This window comes from Capsella rubella, unplaced genomic scaffold (assembly GCF_000375325.1).
Source record: "Capsella rubella cultivar Monte Gargano unplaced genomic scaffold, Caprub1_0 scaffold_5, whole genome shotgun sequence".
NCBI classification, from domain to species: domain Eukaryota; kingdom Viridiplantae; phylum Streptophyta; class Magnoliopsida; order Brassicales; family Brassicaceae; genus Capsella; species Capsella rubella.
This window is the reverse complement of record NW_006238919.1, coordinates 2,998,214-3,016,556: the sequence shown is the minus strand read 5'-3', so window position 1 is coordinate 3,016,556 and position 18,343 is coordinate 2,998,214. Positions and strand designations below refer to the sequence as shown.

The 18,343-nt window shown below is 35.0% G+C and overlaps 5 protein-coding genes and 1 pseudogene across 10 annotated transcripts; 1 reads left to right on the top strand and 5 right to left on the bottom strand.

Moving 5' to 3' along the window:
• The first annotated feature begins 33 nt into the window (after positions 1-33).
• On the top strand, positions 34-4,910 carry LOC17885339 (putative pentatricopeptide repeat-containing protein At3g28640). Of its 5 annotated transcripts, none has more exons than XM_023782405.1 (4): positions 34-1,994; positions 2,074-2,135; positions 4,118-4,195; positions 4,825-4,910. In XM_023782405.1, exon 1 carries the CDS (start codon positions 34-36, stop codon positions 1,555-1,557), a length of 1,524 nt encoding a protein of 507 aa, XP_023638173.1. In that variant the 3' UTR covers positions 1,558-1,994; positions 2,074-2,135; positions 4,118-4,195; positions 4,825-4,910. The 5 variants fall into 5 exon arrangements, with proteins under 5 accessions (XP_023638173.1, XP_023638172.1, XP_023638171.1 ...); XM_023782404.1 differs by lacking the exon at positions 4,825-4,910 and adding an exon at positions 4,699-4,785; XM_023782403.1 differs by lacking the exon at positions 4,825-4,910 and having other exon boundaries at positions 4,118-4,392.
• On the bottom strand, positions 2,589-4,177 carry LOC17885826. Its single transcript, XM_006291502.2, is given in 5 exon segments — positions 2,589-2,611; positions 2,802-3,087; positions 3,229-3,511; positions 3,622-3,966; positions 4,104-4,177. Coding segments are annotated over 5 exon segments (1,011 nt in total).
• LOC17887449 (AAA-ATPase At3g28610) lies at positions 4,603-6,039 on the bottom strand. The gene has a single exon (XM_006292716.2). It carries the CDS (start codon positions 6,037-6,039, stop codon positions 4,603-4,605), a length of 1,437 nt encoding a protein of 478 aa, XP_006292778.2.
• A 1,232-nt stretch (positions 6,040-7,271) lies between these two features.
• Positions 7,272-9,130, bottom strand: LOC17886669 (AAA-ATPase At3g28580). Its single transcript, XM_006292866.2, has one exon. The coding sequence runs from the start codon at positions 9,065-9,067 to the stop codon at positions 7,535-7,537; it is 1,533 nt and encodes a 510-aa protein (XP_006292928.1). The 5' UTR covers positions 9,068-9,130; the 3' UTR covers positions 7,272-7,534.
• Positions 9,131-10,742: 1,612 nt separating this feature from the next.
• LOC17887542 (AAA-ATPase At3g28570, mitochondrial) lies at positions 10,743-12,388 on the bottom strand. 2 transcript variants are annotated; one of them, XM_023783030.1, is made up of 2 exons: positions 11,162-12,388; positions 10,743-11,008 (listed from the first exon to the last, which is right to left on the bottom strand). In XM_023783030.1, exons 1-2 carry the CDS (start codon positions 12,345-12,347, stop codon positions 10,857-10,859), a joined length of 1,338 nt encoding a protein of 445 aa, XP_023638798.1. In that variant the 5' UTR covers positions 12,348-12,388; the 3' UTR covers positions 10,743-10,856. The 2 variants fall into 2 exon arrangements, with proteins under 2 accessions (XP_023638798.1, XP_006292221.2); XM_006292159.2 differs by having other exon boundaries at positions 10,743-12,388.
• Positions 12,389-15,996: 3,608 nt separating this feature from the next.
• On the bottom strand, positions 15,997-17,401 carry LOC17884968 (annotated as a pseudogene).
• Positions 17,402-18,343: the final 942 nt, after the last annotated feature.

The following is an 18,343-nucleotide window of genomic DNA, read 5'->3' as shown; positions in this document are numbered from 1 at the left end:
TTGACCACAACATTTGACGTCAATACGACTACGATGAGTGCTCTCTCAAGCTTCCATCAATCATGGAAGACGTTGATTCTCGCGAGCCAACGTTGCAACACAGTGAAGCAAATCAAATCAACGCATGCTCTGTTCATCATCCATGGCCTCCATCGAAACACTTACGCGATTAGCAAACTTCTCACAGCTTTTCTCCATCTTCCTAATTTGAACAAACACTTTCACTACGCTTCCACTATCTTCGATTCGATTGAGATTCGTAATACATTTGTCTATGATACTATGATAAGAATCTGCTCAAGAAGCTCTCTGCCTCAGTTGGGTTTACGATATTTTAGGTTAATGGTGAGTGAAGATGAAAAGGAGGAAGAAGATATAGCTCCAAGTTATCTCACTTTTCATTTCTTGATTGTTGCGTGTTTGAAAGCTTGTTTATTCTCTGTGGGTAAGCAAATCCATTGTTGGGTGGTTAAAAATGGTGTCTTTTTATCGGATGGTCATGTACAGACTGGTGTTTTGAGGATTTATGTGGAAGATAGAGTATTGGTGGATGCACGCAAAGTGTTCGATGAAATTCCGCAGCCAGATGTTGTGAAATGGGATGTTTTGATGAATGGGTATGTTAGATGTGGTTTAGGATCTGAGGGTTTAGAGGTGTTTAGGGAGATGTTGGTTAGAGGAATTGAGCCTGATGAGTTTTCGGTTACCACCGCATTAACGGCCTGCGCACAAGTTGGGGCTCTTGCTCAGGGGAAGTGGATTCATGAGTTTGTGAAGAAGAAGAAATGGGTTAAGTCTGATGTATTTGTAGGAACGGCACTTGTTGATATGTATGCTAAGTGTGGTTGCATAGAGACGGCTGTGGAAGTTTTCGAAAAGTTGACTAGGAGGAATGTCTTCTCATGGGCAGCCTTAATTGGTGGATATGCGGCTTATGGTTATGCAAGGGAAGCTATTATGTGTTTGGACCGGATGGAGCGAGAAGATGCTATTAAGCCTGATAGTGTAGTTCTTCTTGGGGTCTTAGCCGCTTGTGCTCATGGAGGATTTCTTCAAGAAGGCAGATCAATGTTAGATAATATGGAATCTCGATACGGAATTACTCCAAAGCATGAACATTACAGTTGTATAGTAGATCTGATGTGTAGAGCTGGAAGATTAGATGGTGCACTTGATCTAATTGAAAAAATGCCCATGAAACCGCTTGCGTCTGTTTGGGGTGCTTTACTGAATGGTTGTCGAACGCATAAGAATGTTGAACTTGGAGAACTAGCTGTTAAAAATCTTCTTGAGTTAGAGAAAGGAAATGTGGATGAAGAGGAAGCAGCTCTAGTTCAACTATCCAATATTTACTTTAGTGTTCAAAGAAATCCCGAGGCATCTAAAATTCGTGGGATGATAGATCAGAAGGGAATAAAAAAGGCACCAGGATGCAGTGTGTTAGAGGTGGATGGAGATGTTACAAGATTTGTTTCAGGAGATTTGTCGCACCCAAATCTGCTACAAATTCACACAGTGATTCATCTCCTATCTGTTGATGCCTTGCAGTTTCTGTAGCACTCACTCTTGAAGCTGCAAAGCTTATCAGAAGACATTCTTGAGCTGTCTTGTTTCTACAGATCTTCTGTTGATTATCTCTATCTGCAATGCACTCGAGGGTTGATCTAAGGCTATGTAGTACATATGAAGGACCAAGAGGAGCTTCTGAACATGATGCAGTTCTATATCCTATATATTTAGTGGCATCATTTGACCTCCCCCAGGAACTGGAAAGTTAAGCTTAAGCTGAAAGAAAAGGATGAACCTCTCTGAGGACCCCTGAGTGGCATTTTAAAGAAGTGGCTGATTCAGATTTCATGGTGTCGGGAGAATGGAAGAGAAGTGCATGAGCGAAGAAAGGAATGAAAATGGCATGGCGTTTGAACAGACCTATTAAGCATCTATAGAGAGTAGAGTGAATGAGAATTCTGACACTGGAAAGCTGAATAAATAACGTAAGACATAAAAGCTCATATGATATTTTTTTCTATCTTCTTGTTTCTGTATACTAGGTAATCAAATCTGTTACTGCAGGTAACCCCTGATTGATGAGGGTGTGTGTCTTGTCTTCGCTCAGGAACAATGGTTTCTCTCAGGTACGCTCTTGTCTTTCTTAAGATTTGCTGCCTTGCGTTATGTTGTTTTCCTTAGAAAGTAGAAACTTTTTTTGAGTTGTAGAAACTTGATGTTTAACAGATTTTGGATCTTGTTTAACATAATACTCAATATGATCGGTCATTGGCATCTCACTAGAATAAAAGAAGCTTATTGACAAGTACTTGTTTGGAAACCTAACCAAGATCTTGTTGAAAAACAAGTACTTGTTGAAAAACAAGTACTTGTTGAATGTTTGCCGTAGTATTGAGTTTTGGTTGCTTAGGGAGACATTTCACATACAGCCTGCTGCTAGATTCTTGTAGCATCAAGTTTGGTGTACTCTATGTAAAAAGGTTTTGTTGATATACAGCGTGTTACCGAAATACACAATAACAGAAAACAAAAGTTTGTGGTCTTGGACAACAAACTCTCTGTAAATTTTGAACCATTCTTCAAGAAGTGCTTGCAGCATCCCCTGTAAAATTTCAAATACAATCTCCTCAATTTTTTTAATTCAGGGAATCCATAGTTGACATTTTCATGACTAAACCAGAATACACAAACTGAAACTGTTATGTTGACCGCATTGTCTAATTTATGTCCTTGTACGTCATGATTCATGGTTTTAGTATGCTGGAAAGTATGAACTAAAAAAGCTAACTAACCTTTTGAAGGCGAAGGGATCAAGACGACATGCATCTTTGTGTTGTTGGGAGGGAGATGCAACCGCAGGGGATATAATTTCCCGTTTAAAGGGTTTTTGGAACAGATCGATATATCACTCAGACCTGTCTCTTCTTTAAGCTTCTCTTTCAGCTCTTCTAGTCCCATACCCTTGAAGCAGAAAAGCTCTTCATTTGCTGTTTCATCCACGTTTCCATCTTCATCCCCGATTCTATAATAAATTAGCCTGCCATCTGCCTTGACCGGTGAGCGGACACTGTCATCAGACTGATCATAAAATGTACAAAACAAAAGGTATAGGTCAGTGATGTTGATGCAATCATTCCAAGAATAGTTTTGCTTCTTTGATAGATGCTACTACTACTTGTTTATGTAGTAATGAATATAATAGTGGGGAGCTGATCAAACCTCAGATTTGGAAAATTTTGGAGACCTGAGAGAGAATCCATTGGGTGAATTGGGCTCTTGATGATCATCTTTTCTTACTATCAAAAGTTCTGGTGGTGGCGGAGGAGGCGGGAGAGGCGTATAGACCGGTTCAGCCACCGGGGGTGCTTTCTTCTTTCTGCTATCCAAAATATCGACATCCCATAAAACCCAGTCCTGTGTGGTTGACCTATGAGGAATATCATGTGTAATTGAGTTCCTCCATGGCGGTAAACCTCCATTAGCTCGGAGATACTGCCCATACCTATTGAATTCAAATTCTCTCACACCATTCATATTCAAGAAGACTGCATAGGGGAGAGATGGCCTCTGAAGAAAATAACTATTCAGAGAGAGATCAAAGTAGAGACATACCTCGTCTTGAGTCTAACCTGAACACCTTCTCTAACAGGTTCCCATTCAGTTGATGAGTCTAGCCTCCGTGGTAGTGTTTGAGTTACCTTCTTGCCGGTCATACCAAGGAACATTGGGATGTTTGAAGCGGTTAGGTACTTGCCAAAGCAGCTCTTGAGACGAATCACATCCGCCTGTTCTACAACCTCCACCGACCATCTTGCATTCATAGACCGACCGTCTCTGTCCTGGCTCACGGATTCTTCGTCCTCCTCTGCTAGAAGGTACTTGTCATGGTAGCTACGTAAACGCACGGTTTCAGCCTTTTTGAAAATCTCCATTATTGTTCTGTTGTATCAAATTACAGATACATCTTATTAAAAAAAACTCGTATACAGATTCCTTTAAAGCCATGTACAAACGGTAAAAATATGATTGCTTACAATCTTTCCTGCAAATTTTCATTATAACATTTGAAAAATGATATCAATGTTAGCATTGCCTATACCTGAAACAGGGATCTGTGGATGGCCAAGGCTGCGAGTTTACGTTCAAGGATTGGTTTGAAGATGATCATTCATGGGAAAAGTTTCAGGTACTTTGGAACCCTTTTTTAGTTTCTTTGATTTGGATTAGAGAAAAAAAAGGTTTCTTTTGTTTTCTTGTTTGTGGTGTTAATATGTATTAGAGATTGTTGTTAAGGGCATATTAGGAAACAGCTACGTACTTGTATTTGTATGACATTTCATTTCATCTAATATTAGTCTAACTCACGAGTGAAGTCAGGAGAGATTTCATTTTCTTGTTTTATATATTCTTGAATTCTTAGAACAGACGAGATTTTGTAGTGTTGTGTTCTTGATTTTTTAAAGACAAGGAGCATGAGTTTGCAGAAAACGAAAGCTGGAAACGTTAGGAACATATAAACTGTCTCTGAAATTGCTAAAAAAGTTCAAGAACACCATAATGGTTAGATTCTAAATCGTTAACCATGAACTAGACTTAAAATAACATGCGAAATGCTTTGAATATCTTGTCCTTCTTTTTGTCCTTGTGTACATCTACTTGATCTCTCTGAACCTTCTTCCTTCTCTCTAGAGCTTGAATCAGATCTTTAAGAGATCCTTCGACATCGATTTCACGGTTTTTCTTCATCAAGTTCTCAGCAACATCAGCTGGCGCGATCTTTGTTTCCTTTATTAAAGACTCGATCTGTTTGAACAGGGGATGGGAATCAAGATCCAGATAGTTCTTGGCTAAAATCTTGAACGCCTCGAAAGTACAGTAAGACAGCTCAATATGCATATCCATTCTACCTCTCCTGATTAAAGCCGGGTCAAGTTTCGCCAAGTGATTCGTCGTGAAGACAATAATCCGCTCTTGTCCACAAGCAGACCAGATCCCATCAATAAAATTCAAAAGCCCCGAGAGTGTTACGAAACTCTTGTCTTCTTCTTCATTACCTTGTTGTCCATCTTTACTCAAGTTTGTCGAGTTGCTCTCTTTCTTCTTTCTTTTACCCGTAAGATCCAATGAGCAATCAATATCTTCAATCACGATAATAGACTTATTAGAAGTAGCAGTGAGTAGTTTCTTCAACTCCGAGTTGTTCCGTATAGCCGTGAGTTCAAGATCATAGATGCTATAGTTCAAAAGGTTCGCCATTGCAGCAATCATTGTCGATTTACCGGTCCCCGGTGGTCCATAAAGCAAGTAACCCCTCTTCCAAGCTTTCCCAATCTTCTTGTAATAATCTTTACCATTGCTAAACGCAACAAGATCATTCAAGATCTCCTCCTTCTTCTTTGGATCCATAGCTAACGTCTTAAAATTAGCAGGATGCTCAAAGTCAATATATCTCCAAAAACTAGTCTTGCTGGAACCCCAATGAGAACTCGGATTATTTGTGAACAACTTCATCTTCTTGTTCTTGTCTTCAATCGATTTGCCTTCTTCAACAACATATTTTATGTAAGAATCCGTTACAATATCCCGCGAGCGTCTATGAAAAGTGAGCTTCAATGTTTTAAATCCAATGGAATCAGTTGCATTCTCCCACCAGACACTAACTCCTTCATACTCATCTCGCACTCTAGTCTCGTCTCGTTTCAAAACCAACCCTTTACTCTCTCTAACCTGGCTTGCTCTTAGATGCTTGGCCTTATCAGTTGCTTTGGCCCCAAGATAAGTCTCGATAGCCGCGAAAGCTTGATTGTATCGATAATCTTCGAACTCAGAGAAGGCGATTTCGACATAAGGAGAGAAGAAGTTAATGAATCTGTCTGAAAACCTCTGGAAAAATGAGAGTTGTTGGATTGTGGAGATAAGAAACTCTTTAATAGCAATCTTGAAGTGGTTTGGGAAGATTTGTTGAATAGTTGCCCATAAGAAGAACAAACTCGCCATGCTTGAACCAAATGTATCACCCATCATCATCATAATTCTTTAGATCAAAATCTTTATTTTTTCGTTTTCTAGGATTTGGTTGTGTTTTTGGCTATGAGTATATTTATATAGTGTGTATTACTTGTAAAGGTAATGCGTCTTTTCTCCAAGTCTTTGAAACCTTGGTATCCAAGGTTTTGTAATACTATTTTACCAAATTGTTGTTTTTTTCCTTTTCATTACCAATATTAATTCAAATAATAATGAGTTACCATAATTTGACTCCATATTTGCCTCTTTTTGGAAGATTTTTCTTGTTGGTGTAATGTTGATTTGTTTCCTTTATTGGTTATAGTATATGATGATAAAATTTAGCTTTATTTGGTTCAAATTTAATGAAGAGTTCCCATAAGTCCCGACTAATGTAATAATAATAATAATCTTCTTTGTAATGCTATTCATGAACACGTACGTAGAAACTTTTGCCCAAAGATATATATGTATTATTTTTGTAGTAGTGGTCCTAGTGGATGATGATGAAAGATTGAAAGTTATGTAAAATTGCATGGCACAAGTGACGACTACATCAAAGTCCAATAGAGTCAACTTGGTCGGTCTATTTTATACTTTATAGAGGAGTAGGTTAAAGTGTATGTATATTCACACTTTCAACAACACGTTTCTCAAATTTCATAAACCAAATATTATATCAATCTTCATATATATGATTATATCATATCTAGCAAAATAATTGTATAACTCAAAAGCATATTAGTCTTATTAGTCTCCAGCTACGTAGTTATCTTTTACTTTTTCGAAGTTTCCGAGCTTTGTCCATGTCATTTCCCTAAATATATCTTCATGTGTACTTACCGTAAACGTATATAATATAAATATACATATCAGCTTTGGCCACATTTTTCCACAACTTATGGAACAAGATAAAAGATTGTGTTTGTCTAAATACAGAACCGTGTGATGTGAACGCTTTTGTCGTGGGTGTTTTAACTTATAATAGACAAGTTCATACCACTTTCATAGGTGGTCAATGAATCATTACGACAACTTTGTGAATGTGATAAGATCATTTGGATAAAATTTGTACGTTTTCCCGACAAAACCCACGGAATTATATAGAGACAATAAAATCCAAAACATATGAAATGATTTTACGCACATTTTAATTAGTTTAACTGTTTACACGTCGTTACATAGCTACTTTGAAACATTCATTGTATTTTATGTACACATGTAACACATCTACTCTTATTGTTTAAGGATTGAGATACATTGAAAAATATTATTAGCAGAAAGGCCCATGGGCCTTGTGAGCTAGACCTCAACTCTAACAGCTTCAAGCAATGATCTTTATTGGCAAACTCTCGTAGAGTTGAGACTTTTTGTTACCCTAAATCTTAGCTCAATTTCTTGGGCCATAAGTAATCTTTCTTCTTGTTACATTGGCTGAGCAATGTTCTGAACCTTCTGATTATCTAAATGAAACACAAATAATTCATGAGATAGACAAGACTACATGTATACATCAAACTCAACACTCTTCTTCACCATTTTCTTCAATCTTTTTCTTCTTCTCTTTCTCTGCCTCTTTCTCTGCTTTCTTTTCCCTTTTCCTCTGCCTCTCTTCTTCCTCTTCCTTCTTCTGTTTCGCGTCTTCTTCGACCTTCCTCTTCGCTTCCTCCTTCTCTTCCTTCAACGCTTCAATCAATCTCATCAAACAAGTCTCAGCTCCTTCCTTTTCTGATTTAGGCAACAGATTCTCCCCAACATCCGCTGGTGTCATCTTGATTTCTTCAACCTCAAGCAACCTCTTTATCTCATCAAACAGCTCACTCTCCTCTACATCCAAATAGTTCTTGGCCAATACCTTAAACGCTTCGAAACAGCAATACGACATCTCTATATGCTTATCCATTCTTCCTTTCCTAATCAAAGCAGGATCTAACTTATCCACAAAGTTTGTAGTGAACACAATTATCCTTTCACCACCACAAGCTGACCATAACCCATCAATGAAGTTAAGTAGCCCTGATAAAGTAACTTTGCTCTCTTTATTCTCACCTTCACTTTTCATCATCTTCTTCTCAATAGCATTCTTATCATCTCCATCTTCTTCTTCCTCCTCTTTCTTCTTTCTCTGTCCAGTAAGATTAAGCGAACAATCGATATCTTCAATCACAATAATCGATTTAGCAGAAGTCTCAATCAACAACCTCCTCAGATGTGTATTATCCTTCACTGTTGTCAATTCAAGATCATAAACATCATACTCCAAGAAGTTGGCCATTGCAGCAATCATGGTTGATTTACCTGTCCCGGGTGGTCCAAACAAAAGATACCCTCTCTTCCAAGCTTTCCCAATCTTCTTGTAATAATCTTTACTCTTACTAAACTTAACCAAGTCGCTCTTGATCTCTTCCTTCTTTGTCTCCTCCATAGCTAAAGTGTCAAAAGTAGCTGGATGCTCAAACGATACATGACTCCACTTAGTGTTATTACCATGGCTCTGTCCTGGAGTATTAGAATAAAGCTTCCTCTCTCTGTTCTTAAGCTCTATTGTCTTCCCTTCTCTCATAACATGGTCAAGATACCTATCTATGATTACTTCTCTGTCACGTCTATGGAACCTCAACATGTAAAACCTCTTCTCATCAGCTTCAGGGTAAAAAGAGAAAGATTGTCTCGTACCTTTCTCTTTCTTAGACTGCCACCAAACCCTAACACCTTCGAAATCGTCAGTGATCTCTTCCTTATCATCCATACTAAGAACAAGAGATTTGCTTCCTTTAGTTGTGTTGGCTTTAAGCTTCTTGGCTCGAGCAGAGGAGTCTTTACTGAGATAGCTCTGAATCCCTAAGTAAGCCTCACTTCTCTTGAAATGCTCTCCACTGTACTCATGAAACGTTATCTGAATGTAAGGGTTGAAGAAACCAAAGAGTCTGTGAAAGAATGGTTCCAAGTAGTCTCCGAACTGAGGAAAGCACTGTTTAAAGATTGTGTATACAAACATTAGCGTAGCTAAAGCAGAGCCAGTATTAGTCCAATACTGACCCATCGTCGCCATTTTTTATTGTTTTAGAGCTTTTGGAAGAGAGTTCTTGAACTTTTCAAGAATTGGTGAGAATGGTGTGTGGTTCTGGTATACAAAGAGTTCAAGATTGTTTAATAAATAGACTCGAGAAGTCTCTATCAAAAACATTATATTATTAAACTCTTGTGGCTGCGTATGCACATGTGACAGGAAGCTACCTATTGAGTAATGACGAAACTCTTATGAAAAAGAGCATGAAAATACAAAAATTATTATGAAAAGAGATGGAAATTTCTAAGTTTAAAAACTCAATTGTGCTTTTTCTACTTTATTTGTGAGAAGTAGAGACGCCAAAATAAATCTTACGTGTATTGCATTTTGTTTGTTAAAAAGCATCTTTTTATATATCTAACTTTTTAGATTGGATAATATTTTTTTTTATTTTCTTATTGTCCACTAGAAATCGAATATAGTTAGTCAGCAATACAAACAATACATCAAGAACTCAAAAACTTATTATTATTTTTTGAAAAAAAAGTAACTTTTGAAGAGTCTTGGTCTACTAAAGTGATAGAGACAAATTTGCTGAGTTCTGAGTTCTGAGTTCTCGTGGTTTGTGTCAGAGTTTTGCGTATCAGTTTCCTTGAAGACCTCTGCTTTTTTCTAACGTACGACCTTACAATAAGTTCAAGTCCAAGTCAAGGATTGAGACAACTGATGAGTTTGACGTTTCTTCTCTGATTTCAGACTAAGTCTACAAAAGACTCTTTTATAATCAGTGGGTTTATAGGAGAAGAAGCAAACCTAGAGGCCCAAGCCCATATAACTTAACATATTCACAAGTAGTCTTGGGAGTTCGGATATTCGGTTCGTTTTCGGTTCGGTATGATTCGGTTTCGGATACTTCCAGATCTTAACTATAAGATCCATTCGTTTCTTTTTTGGAATTTCGGTTTGGTTTCTTTCGGTTTCGAATCTAAAAAATTGATCTAGTGATCTAATATTTTTGGATTATTTTTGGTTTGGTTTTGACCGAAAATTTTAGGATATGTTGTGATATTTCAGAAATTTTTGAATTATTTTGGATATTTTGAATATTTTTGGATTTTTTCAGTTTTTTTTGTTTGACTATCGGATAATTTTTTTGGTCTAAAAATAACAAATATTTTAAGTATATAATTGTATTATAAATATTTCGGATATCCATTCGGTTTCGGTTCGTATGATTCGGTTTTGGATACTTTCGGATCTTGAGTATAAGATGCATTTGGTTTTTTTAAAATTTTGGTTCGGTTTTGGTTCGGTTTTGTGGGCTCGGTTTCGGTTTGGTGTATTCGGTTTGGCTTTTTCGCCTAGGACTATTCACAAGGTTGTCAAGCCTAGAGTGAAATCGTGTCGTTTTCGAGATCTGGTTTCTAGCGTTAGAAAAATCTCAGGAAACAGAACTTGTGAGGATTTGTTGTGTTTATTGTTGTATAAGCTCTTAAGTAAGAGCTTGATCTAAACCTTTTTATGATCTTGCAAAATTCTTATGTCTCTGCAATTTTCTCTGTTTCTTTTGGTTCTGTTTCATGTCTCTGCTCAAAGTGATTATTTGCAAGGTTTTAAGACCACTAGAGTTGTAGTACTTGCTCTAACAAAATGTTACAGGTTGGTATAGTTGCCATCACCAAAGTGTAAGATATGAACTTCCACATTAATATTAAGGTACCTACTTAGTTCAACAAGTTTGATCTTACAAGCTAGATTTGGTGACTAAACATTGAACTCAAAGCAGCTAATGAGCTTGTGCATCATCAAACAATATAAATATACTAGAATCTCACTGTTTTATAATTTGGTTAATCTCCTTGTTGTTCTGTTGTCCATTGGCCCAAAACTTTTGGTTGCAGTACTTGATCTTCTCCAAAGTTTGAATCAAAGCCTTGAGTGAACCATCAACTCCAGTTTCACGATCTTTCACCATCAGAGTCTCTGCAACATCAGCTGGTGTTATATTCGTTTCCTTCAGCAAAGACTCAATCTTTACAAACAAGACATGTGAATCAAGATTCAGATAGTTCTTGGCAAGAATCTTGAAAGCACCAAATGTACAATAAGATAGTTCAATATGCATATCCATACGACCTCTCCTGATCAAAGCTTGGTCAAGTTTCCCCAAATGATTCGTCGTAAAGACAAGGATCCTCTCTTGTCCACAAGCTGACCAAATCCCATCTATAAAGTTCAATAACCCTGAGAGTGTAACTGCATTACCCTTCTTCTTACCTTCTTTATCTTCTTTCACTTCTTTAACTTGTCTCTCTCCAGTTAGGTCTAAAGAACAATCTATATCCTCAATCACAATAATGGACTTATTAGTTGTAGCTATCAACAGCTTCTTCAACTCCCAGTTGCTTCCTATCGAAGTTAACTCAAGATCATAGATGTTATACTTCATAAGATTCGCCATTGCTGCAATCATCGTAGACTTACCTGTCCCTGGAGGTCCATACAACAAGTAACCCCTCTTCCAAGCTTTACCAATCCTGTCATAATACTCTTTACCATCCCTAAACGCCAAAAGATCACTCAAGATCTCATCTTTCTTGTCAAGATCCATAGCTATTGTATCAAACGTTGCAGGATGCTCGAAATCAATACAACTCCAAAGACCTTTCATATGAGTTTTCCAATGCAAACTTGGATTGTTCATAAACACTTTCACTTTCTTCTTCCTCAACACAATCGATCTCCCTTCTTCAACAACGTAGTTCAAGTAAGAACCAGTGACAACATCCCAATTACTTCTATGAAACGTGAGCCTACAAAGTTTCTTCCCTTTAACACATCTAAATATCTCCCACAACATACTCACACCTTCATACTCTTCTTCGATCTTAAAATCGTCCCTTTTCAAATCCAAAGACGTGTTCTCCTTCACCTGACTCCCTTTAAGATTCTTCACTTGAGAGTTAACTTTTGCAGCAAGGTAGGTCTTAACAGCTGCAAAGGCATAGTTATACCTATTCTCTTCGGTTTCGCTGAACTTGATGTGAGCATAAGGAGAGAAGAAGTCGAGGATCTTGTCTGAAAGCTTCTTGAAAATGGGTACTCGTTGGATTGCGTTGATGAGAAGCTGCTGGATCTGTCGAGGGAAGTATCTCTTGAGAGTTGACCAGATGAAGAAGAGACCAGCCATGTTTGATCCGATTGTTGCTAGGTTATCTCCAAACATAAGCTTCACTATCGATCCCATCAAGACTTCAAAGATTGGTTTCTTGGCTTTCTGAATTTTAAGGTTTTGATCTCCTCTCTTCTTGGTTTGACTCATAGTCTCTGTTTGTGTTTGTGTTTGTTGTGTTGTGTTTGTGTTGTGTGGCTCTCTCTTCAAACAAAGTGAAGATTGAAGACAACTAATATAACGCTTCTGAAAATCATCATTACAATTTATGGCAAATTACAAAAGAAGAATTAATTTGCTTTTTTATTCTACACTTTTCTTTTTTTTTTATTTAATGTTATTTGTTTTTAAGTTATTTTCCTATATATTGTAGTCAAATTTTGTTTTATTTCCCTTTTACAACAAGTTTTCTAAATTTTGTATCTTGTTGTATATTTCATGCCTTTTTGGCTTTTTCCAATTTGTAGCTGGTCACCTTCTTGACTACGACTTTGACTGAAATAATTTTTTTTTTTTTTTTTTTTGCATATTTGCTTAAATGATACAATAGTCTTCAAGTACATCATAGGTAAAGTCTGACCAGTGACCAGTTTCTGGCTAGTGGCATGCTAAATTGTACCAACTACCAAGGTCTCAAATAATCGAGTTTTGTTTCTTTTATATCTAGATCAAGTTATTATGAGTGACCATCATAGAGATATTTCCTGCATAAACCAATAAAAATCACAATATATTTGCTGAGGAATTTCAAAGCTTTTATGAGTCTTAGGCATATTTGGTATGGTCTTGGTTTGGTATGATTCGGTTTTGGATTCTACGTTTAAGATCCATTCAATTTTTATTTTTTTATTTGGTTTGGTTTCGGTTTTGGTTCGATTCTGGATCTTGAAAGAAAAGATTTAAAACCAAATTATTTTTGGGTATTTTCCGGTTTTGATTTAACTAATTTTCTTTGAATATTTTGGATATTATCCGAATAATATTTTTGGTTCGATTTCAATTCGGTTATTTGGATATTTTAGTTTCTTGGTTTGGTTATTCAGATCGTTTTATTTTTGAGGTACTTTTTAGTTATTTGGTCTAAACAACAATAATGCTTTTTTACATATCTATATTAACATTTTTGAAGTAGCTTTTGTGTTCTACCCTTTTATTTTTTAATATTTACATAATTAAATCTTTGCCATTTAATTAAATAACTAAAGATTAGAGGAAATTTTGTAATTAACTCATAATAAAATTACAAAATTGGAAATAGTATTTATTACATTTAACAAAATTTCCTAAAATATCTCTCTAATAAACTAAAAATTTCTTAAATATCTTTATGTTATCTTATTTGTTTTCAAATTTATATTCTTACATATAACATATGTATAATAAAAATACAATTTTTTCTGAATATGTTGCAATATGAATTTTTGAAAACGGACGTATATTAATCGATACATAAAATGTATGTAGCACGGGTCATGTGATGGAACACGTTATAAATTACACTAGGTTTGGACCCGCGCTACAGCGCGAAGGAAATAATTACATATATATAACTTTTAATGGATTAAAATATGTTGATGTAAAAAAAAAAGACTAAAATATGTTACATTTTAATTTTGTTACAGTGCAGTCGATTACGGTAAATCATATATTTGTATAATAAGTTTAAATAAAATAATAAAGGAAAAAGCGAATAAATAATCATATACTGAGTTTTGATACAATTAAAAACAGAGTGAAAATTTAACAGCACGAAATAATATTTGTCGATAAATTATTTATTTTGACTATTTTTTCTAGTAAAAGTAGGAATATACGTAAAAAATTACATATACAAGATATTTTTTGAAGGTCCAACCCGTAATATAATTCATTTCGTAAAAAACATTATTCGTAACTCGCTTTATCATTATAATTGTGATTTTAACAAACTACCCGTGAACTATCTAAAATTTACATAGTTTGATATTTTATCAATAAAAATTTTGTCTCCAAAATTACATTTATATCTTCAAAAAAATATTTCAATATTTTAAATTCTAATTTTTTTTTTATATTTGAACCTTTTACTTATGATATTTTGAAACTATTTGAAATTTTAAACATGCTCATGTAACAATGGTTTTAATATTGGTCATATTTATAATGATTTTAAACCATTGTCCAAAATATTTAACCGAGTGTAGTTGAGTATTATTTGTCCGTTTTGATAAATTCAAATTGCAACATATGCAAAAAAAAGTTAAATTTTTATTAAATATTTATATTATATAGTATAATATCGTAAATTAAAAATAATATCAAATAAAAGTGAAAGAAGAATAATATTTTTAAATAGATTGTATTAAATTAGTTAGAGAAATATTTAGTAAATCCTATAATTAGTTATGGAAATAATATAATCCTAAAATTAGATTTGGAAAGTATCCGGTGTATGTATCCAAACCCATTAATATATCCAACTTTAAAAGATCCAATTACAAATTTCGGATAATTTTCTTAAATTGACCCGACCCGAAAGCACTTTTTGTACTTCTCTTTTACTAATATAGGGATAATTATGATTATAGATGTTTTTATGGGTTGTATACTATAGTATAACTAACAAAATATTTTAATATGAAATTATACTACTTAAACAAAAATGTTATGTCAACATCATTTCATTATTTTAAATATTATACTTATTTAATTAAGTTGATCAAATTACGATTATATAAAAGATAAATTATCATATAATATTTTACGGTTAAATCATAATATTAACAATTAAAATATAGTAGTACACTCTTATATATCAAACAAAATTAGTAAAAAATACATTTTAGAATATCATCCGCTAGTATAATTGTATTTCGTATATCCATTAAATTTTCGATTTGGTTCCGGTTCAGTATGATTTGGTTTCAGATTTAGTTTCGGTTCCTCTATGTTTGGTTCGCTACACTTTGGATCATTTTTCCCCCAGTTTTCTAATGAACCAACTTGAAGTAAATGTAGATAATAATACATACATCATATTCTGTTGACCAAAAAAAAAAATTTATATATATATATATATATATATATATATATATACATACATCATACTTTGAGTCTTTTGCAAATAATATATAAACTTTTTTTTAAAAAAGTCATTTTCAAGAGTGGAGATACTTTTAAAACAGTGTAAGAGGAGTCCTTTGTTGTCAGAACATGCAGTCTTGGGGAGCAAGCTACCATCATTTTCATACATACAGAGATTCTCAACAGAGGATCTTTTGGTGGGTGATCATTTAAGGTCATATAACCCAAAAGACCAAGACATGATACTAAACTATATATTAATTGGTTTTACAAATTGGTATGATTCTTTAAAGTGAACAAGAAATTTTCATTTTTCAAATATATAAGACTACTAAAACTATATGATTAGAGACATTTTATAATTGTAACAAAAAAAAAGCAATTAAAACATGTTCTAAGATAAAAAATTAAAATACTCAAATTTTACCAAAATAAAACTAAAAAACATCAAGAATTATTATTGGGAAAAATGTCATTTAAATCCCAAACATTCAAATTTTGGACATTTAAATCACGAACTTTCTATGTGGCCACTTAAAACATGAGTTTTTCGTAGACTTAGTTTTTAAAACATCATCTTTCGTTTACCAAGCCGAAAAGAACATCATATCCTACAATCCCTTCTTCTTAGTTTGTTTTGTAGTTGAAGAACTGAACCCAAAACGCCACCGTTTAACTTCAGCTTCCTTCTGATTAGGGTTTCAATGTCTTTCCTCTGCTTTCTTCTTCTTCTTCCTCACTTCCTTCTTCTCTTCTTTCTCAGCCAGCTTCTTCTCTTCCTCCAAAGACTTAACCAAACGCTTAAGACAAACCTCTGCGTCTTCTTCATCAGACTTTGGCATCAAATTCTCAGCAACATCAGCTGGAGACATGTTAACTTCCTCCACAAGTCTCTTGATCTCTCCATACAAGTCATCATGTGACTCAATCCCTAAGTAGTTCTTAGCCAAAACCTTAAACGCTTCAAACCTACAATAAGACATCTCAATATGACTATCCATTCTTCCTCTACGTATCAATGCTGGATCAAGATTATCAACAAAGTTCGTTGTAAACACTATTATCTTCTCTCCACTACAAGCTGACCATAACCCATCAATGGCGTTTAGTAGCCCTGACAAAGTAACCTTACTCTGCTTCTTCTTCTCCTCTTCATCCTCTACATCCTTATCTTGCTCCTTCTTTATCTTTCTCTGTCCCGTAAGATCAAGAGAGCAATCAATATCTTCAATCACAACAATAGACTTCCCTTTTGTATCCAACATTAACTTCTTCAACTCAGAGTTATCTGCCACTGTTGTTAACTCAAGATCATACACATCATACCCTAAGAAATTAGCCATTGCAGATATCATTGTTGATTTCCCTGTCCCGGGCGGTCCATACAAGAGATAACCCCTCTTCCACGGCTTCCCAACTTTCCTATAATAATCTTTCCCTTTACTAAACTTTACCAAATCCTTCTTGATCTCTTCTTTCTTCTCAGGATCCATAGCCAAAGTCTCAAACGTTGCAGGGTGATCAAAAGAAACGTTACTCCACTTACCTCCTAATCTCCAAGAACACCACTCATTACTTGATTTATTAGTGTAAAGCTTCCTCTCTCTCTTCTTGAGCCCAATCTCTTTCCCTTCTCTCAAAACATGATCAAGATATGTCTTTGTGATCATCTCTCTATGACGACTATGGAAACTCAAAGTCATGTACCTTCTCTCCACATAAACCTTATGACGGTTCATACTAGACTGGTTCAAGTTCTCGTTCTCACTCACGCTTGAAGACCACTTTACCTTCACACCTTCAAACACATCTTCAACTTCCTCGTGATCATCCAAACTCAACACCAAAGATCTACTGTTTCTTGATTTGTTAGCCTTTAATCTTTTCGCAAGAGCTGTTGATTTCGTAGACAAGTAGTTGTGTATGGAGTCGTAAGCTTCACTTTTCTCAAGACCTTCTTCTGAATACTCGTTGAACTTGATATGAACAGAACTCGAAACCCATCCCATTAACTTGTAAACGTATCTCTCGATGTAGACTTGAAGATGGTAAGGGAAGATTTGTTTGTACATCGCCCAGAAGAACATAAGACTCGTCATTGTCGTGCCTGTGAACCCCCAAGTCGTTCCGGTCTCAAGCATTTTTGTGTTTGCTTGTGACTCACGAAACTCTCCTCTTTGCTTTTTGTTTCTCATGAGACTTGTCAAGTCTTTGCTCTGTTTTTGGTCTTAACCACCTCACTCTCTATTTATCGAGTGTCTCAAAGCAATGCCACGAAATATTTATTTTTATTTTGATAAAACAAATATGTACAAAAAAAAAATTCATGTTATTTGAGTACAGAATTGACTAAAAAGTATTCAAAGATTTTGGTTTATTCGTTTAAATCATGAAGATGCTATGATCTTCAAGCCAGCTAGGTGCAGTGGTGGGGGACCAAAATGATTCGTAGTTCTGAGTTCTGACCAAAATTCTATTGCTAGTAATAAAATGTGCACTGTAATAATAAAGTTTTGGTATTGATTAGTAACTTACCTAAAAACTAGGCCCGGACCCGCGCTACAGCGCGGGGGAAAAGTGTGGGTTTTTACTTTTTCCGAATTACGTAAACTTTTAACTGTTAAAATGGATTTTTGGTGTTGAATGTGGCAAGTATGAGAATATGTACTATCATTGATGTGTACTTTGTCACGTATGCTAGGTTCAGATCCGCGCTATAGCGCGAAATAATATTTTCAGGTTTATTTTATTTTAACGTGTTTTGTCGTATGTGTTATTATTTCGCTCATTTTAGTATCAACAATTATTATTTCGAAATGTATATTTGGTTTCAATTCTTTGAGAAAAGTGTGTTTTCGGAAATTAAATATAATATTTTTATAAACTAAATAAAAGAACGTTTATTAAACAAATTGTATACTCACAATGTATGTGGTGACGAACCAATCAGCAAAAACCCGTGTATTTTAAAAAAATCATGAAAATATATGATATTGAAAAATTATGAAAATCATGTATATACATGTATCACACAAGAACATATGAGTTTGAAAGATTTGTATATACTTGTATCCTATAAAAAT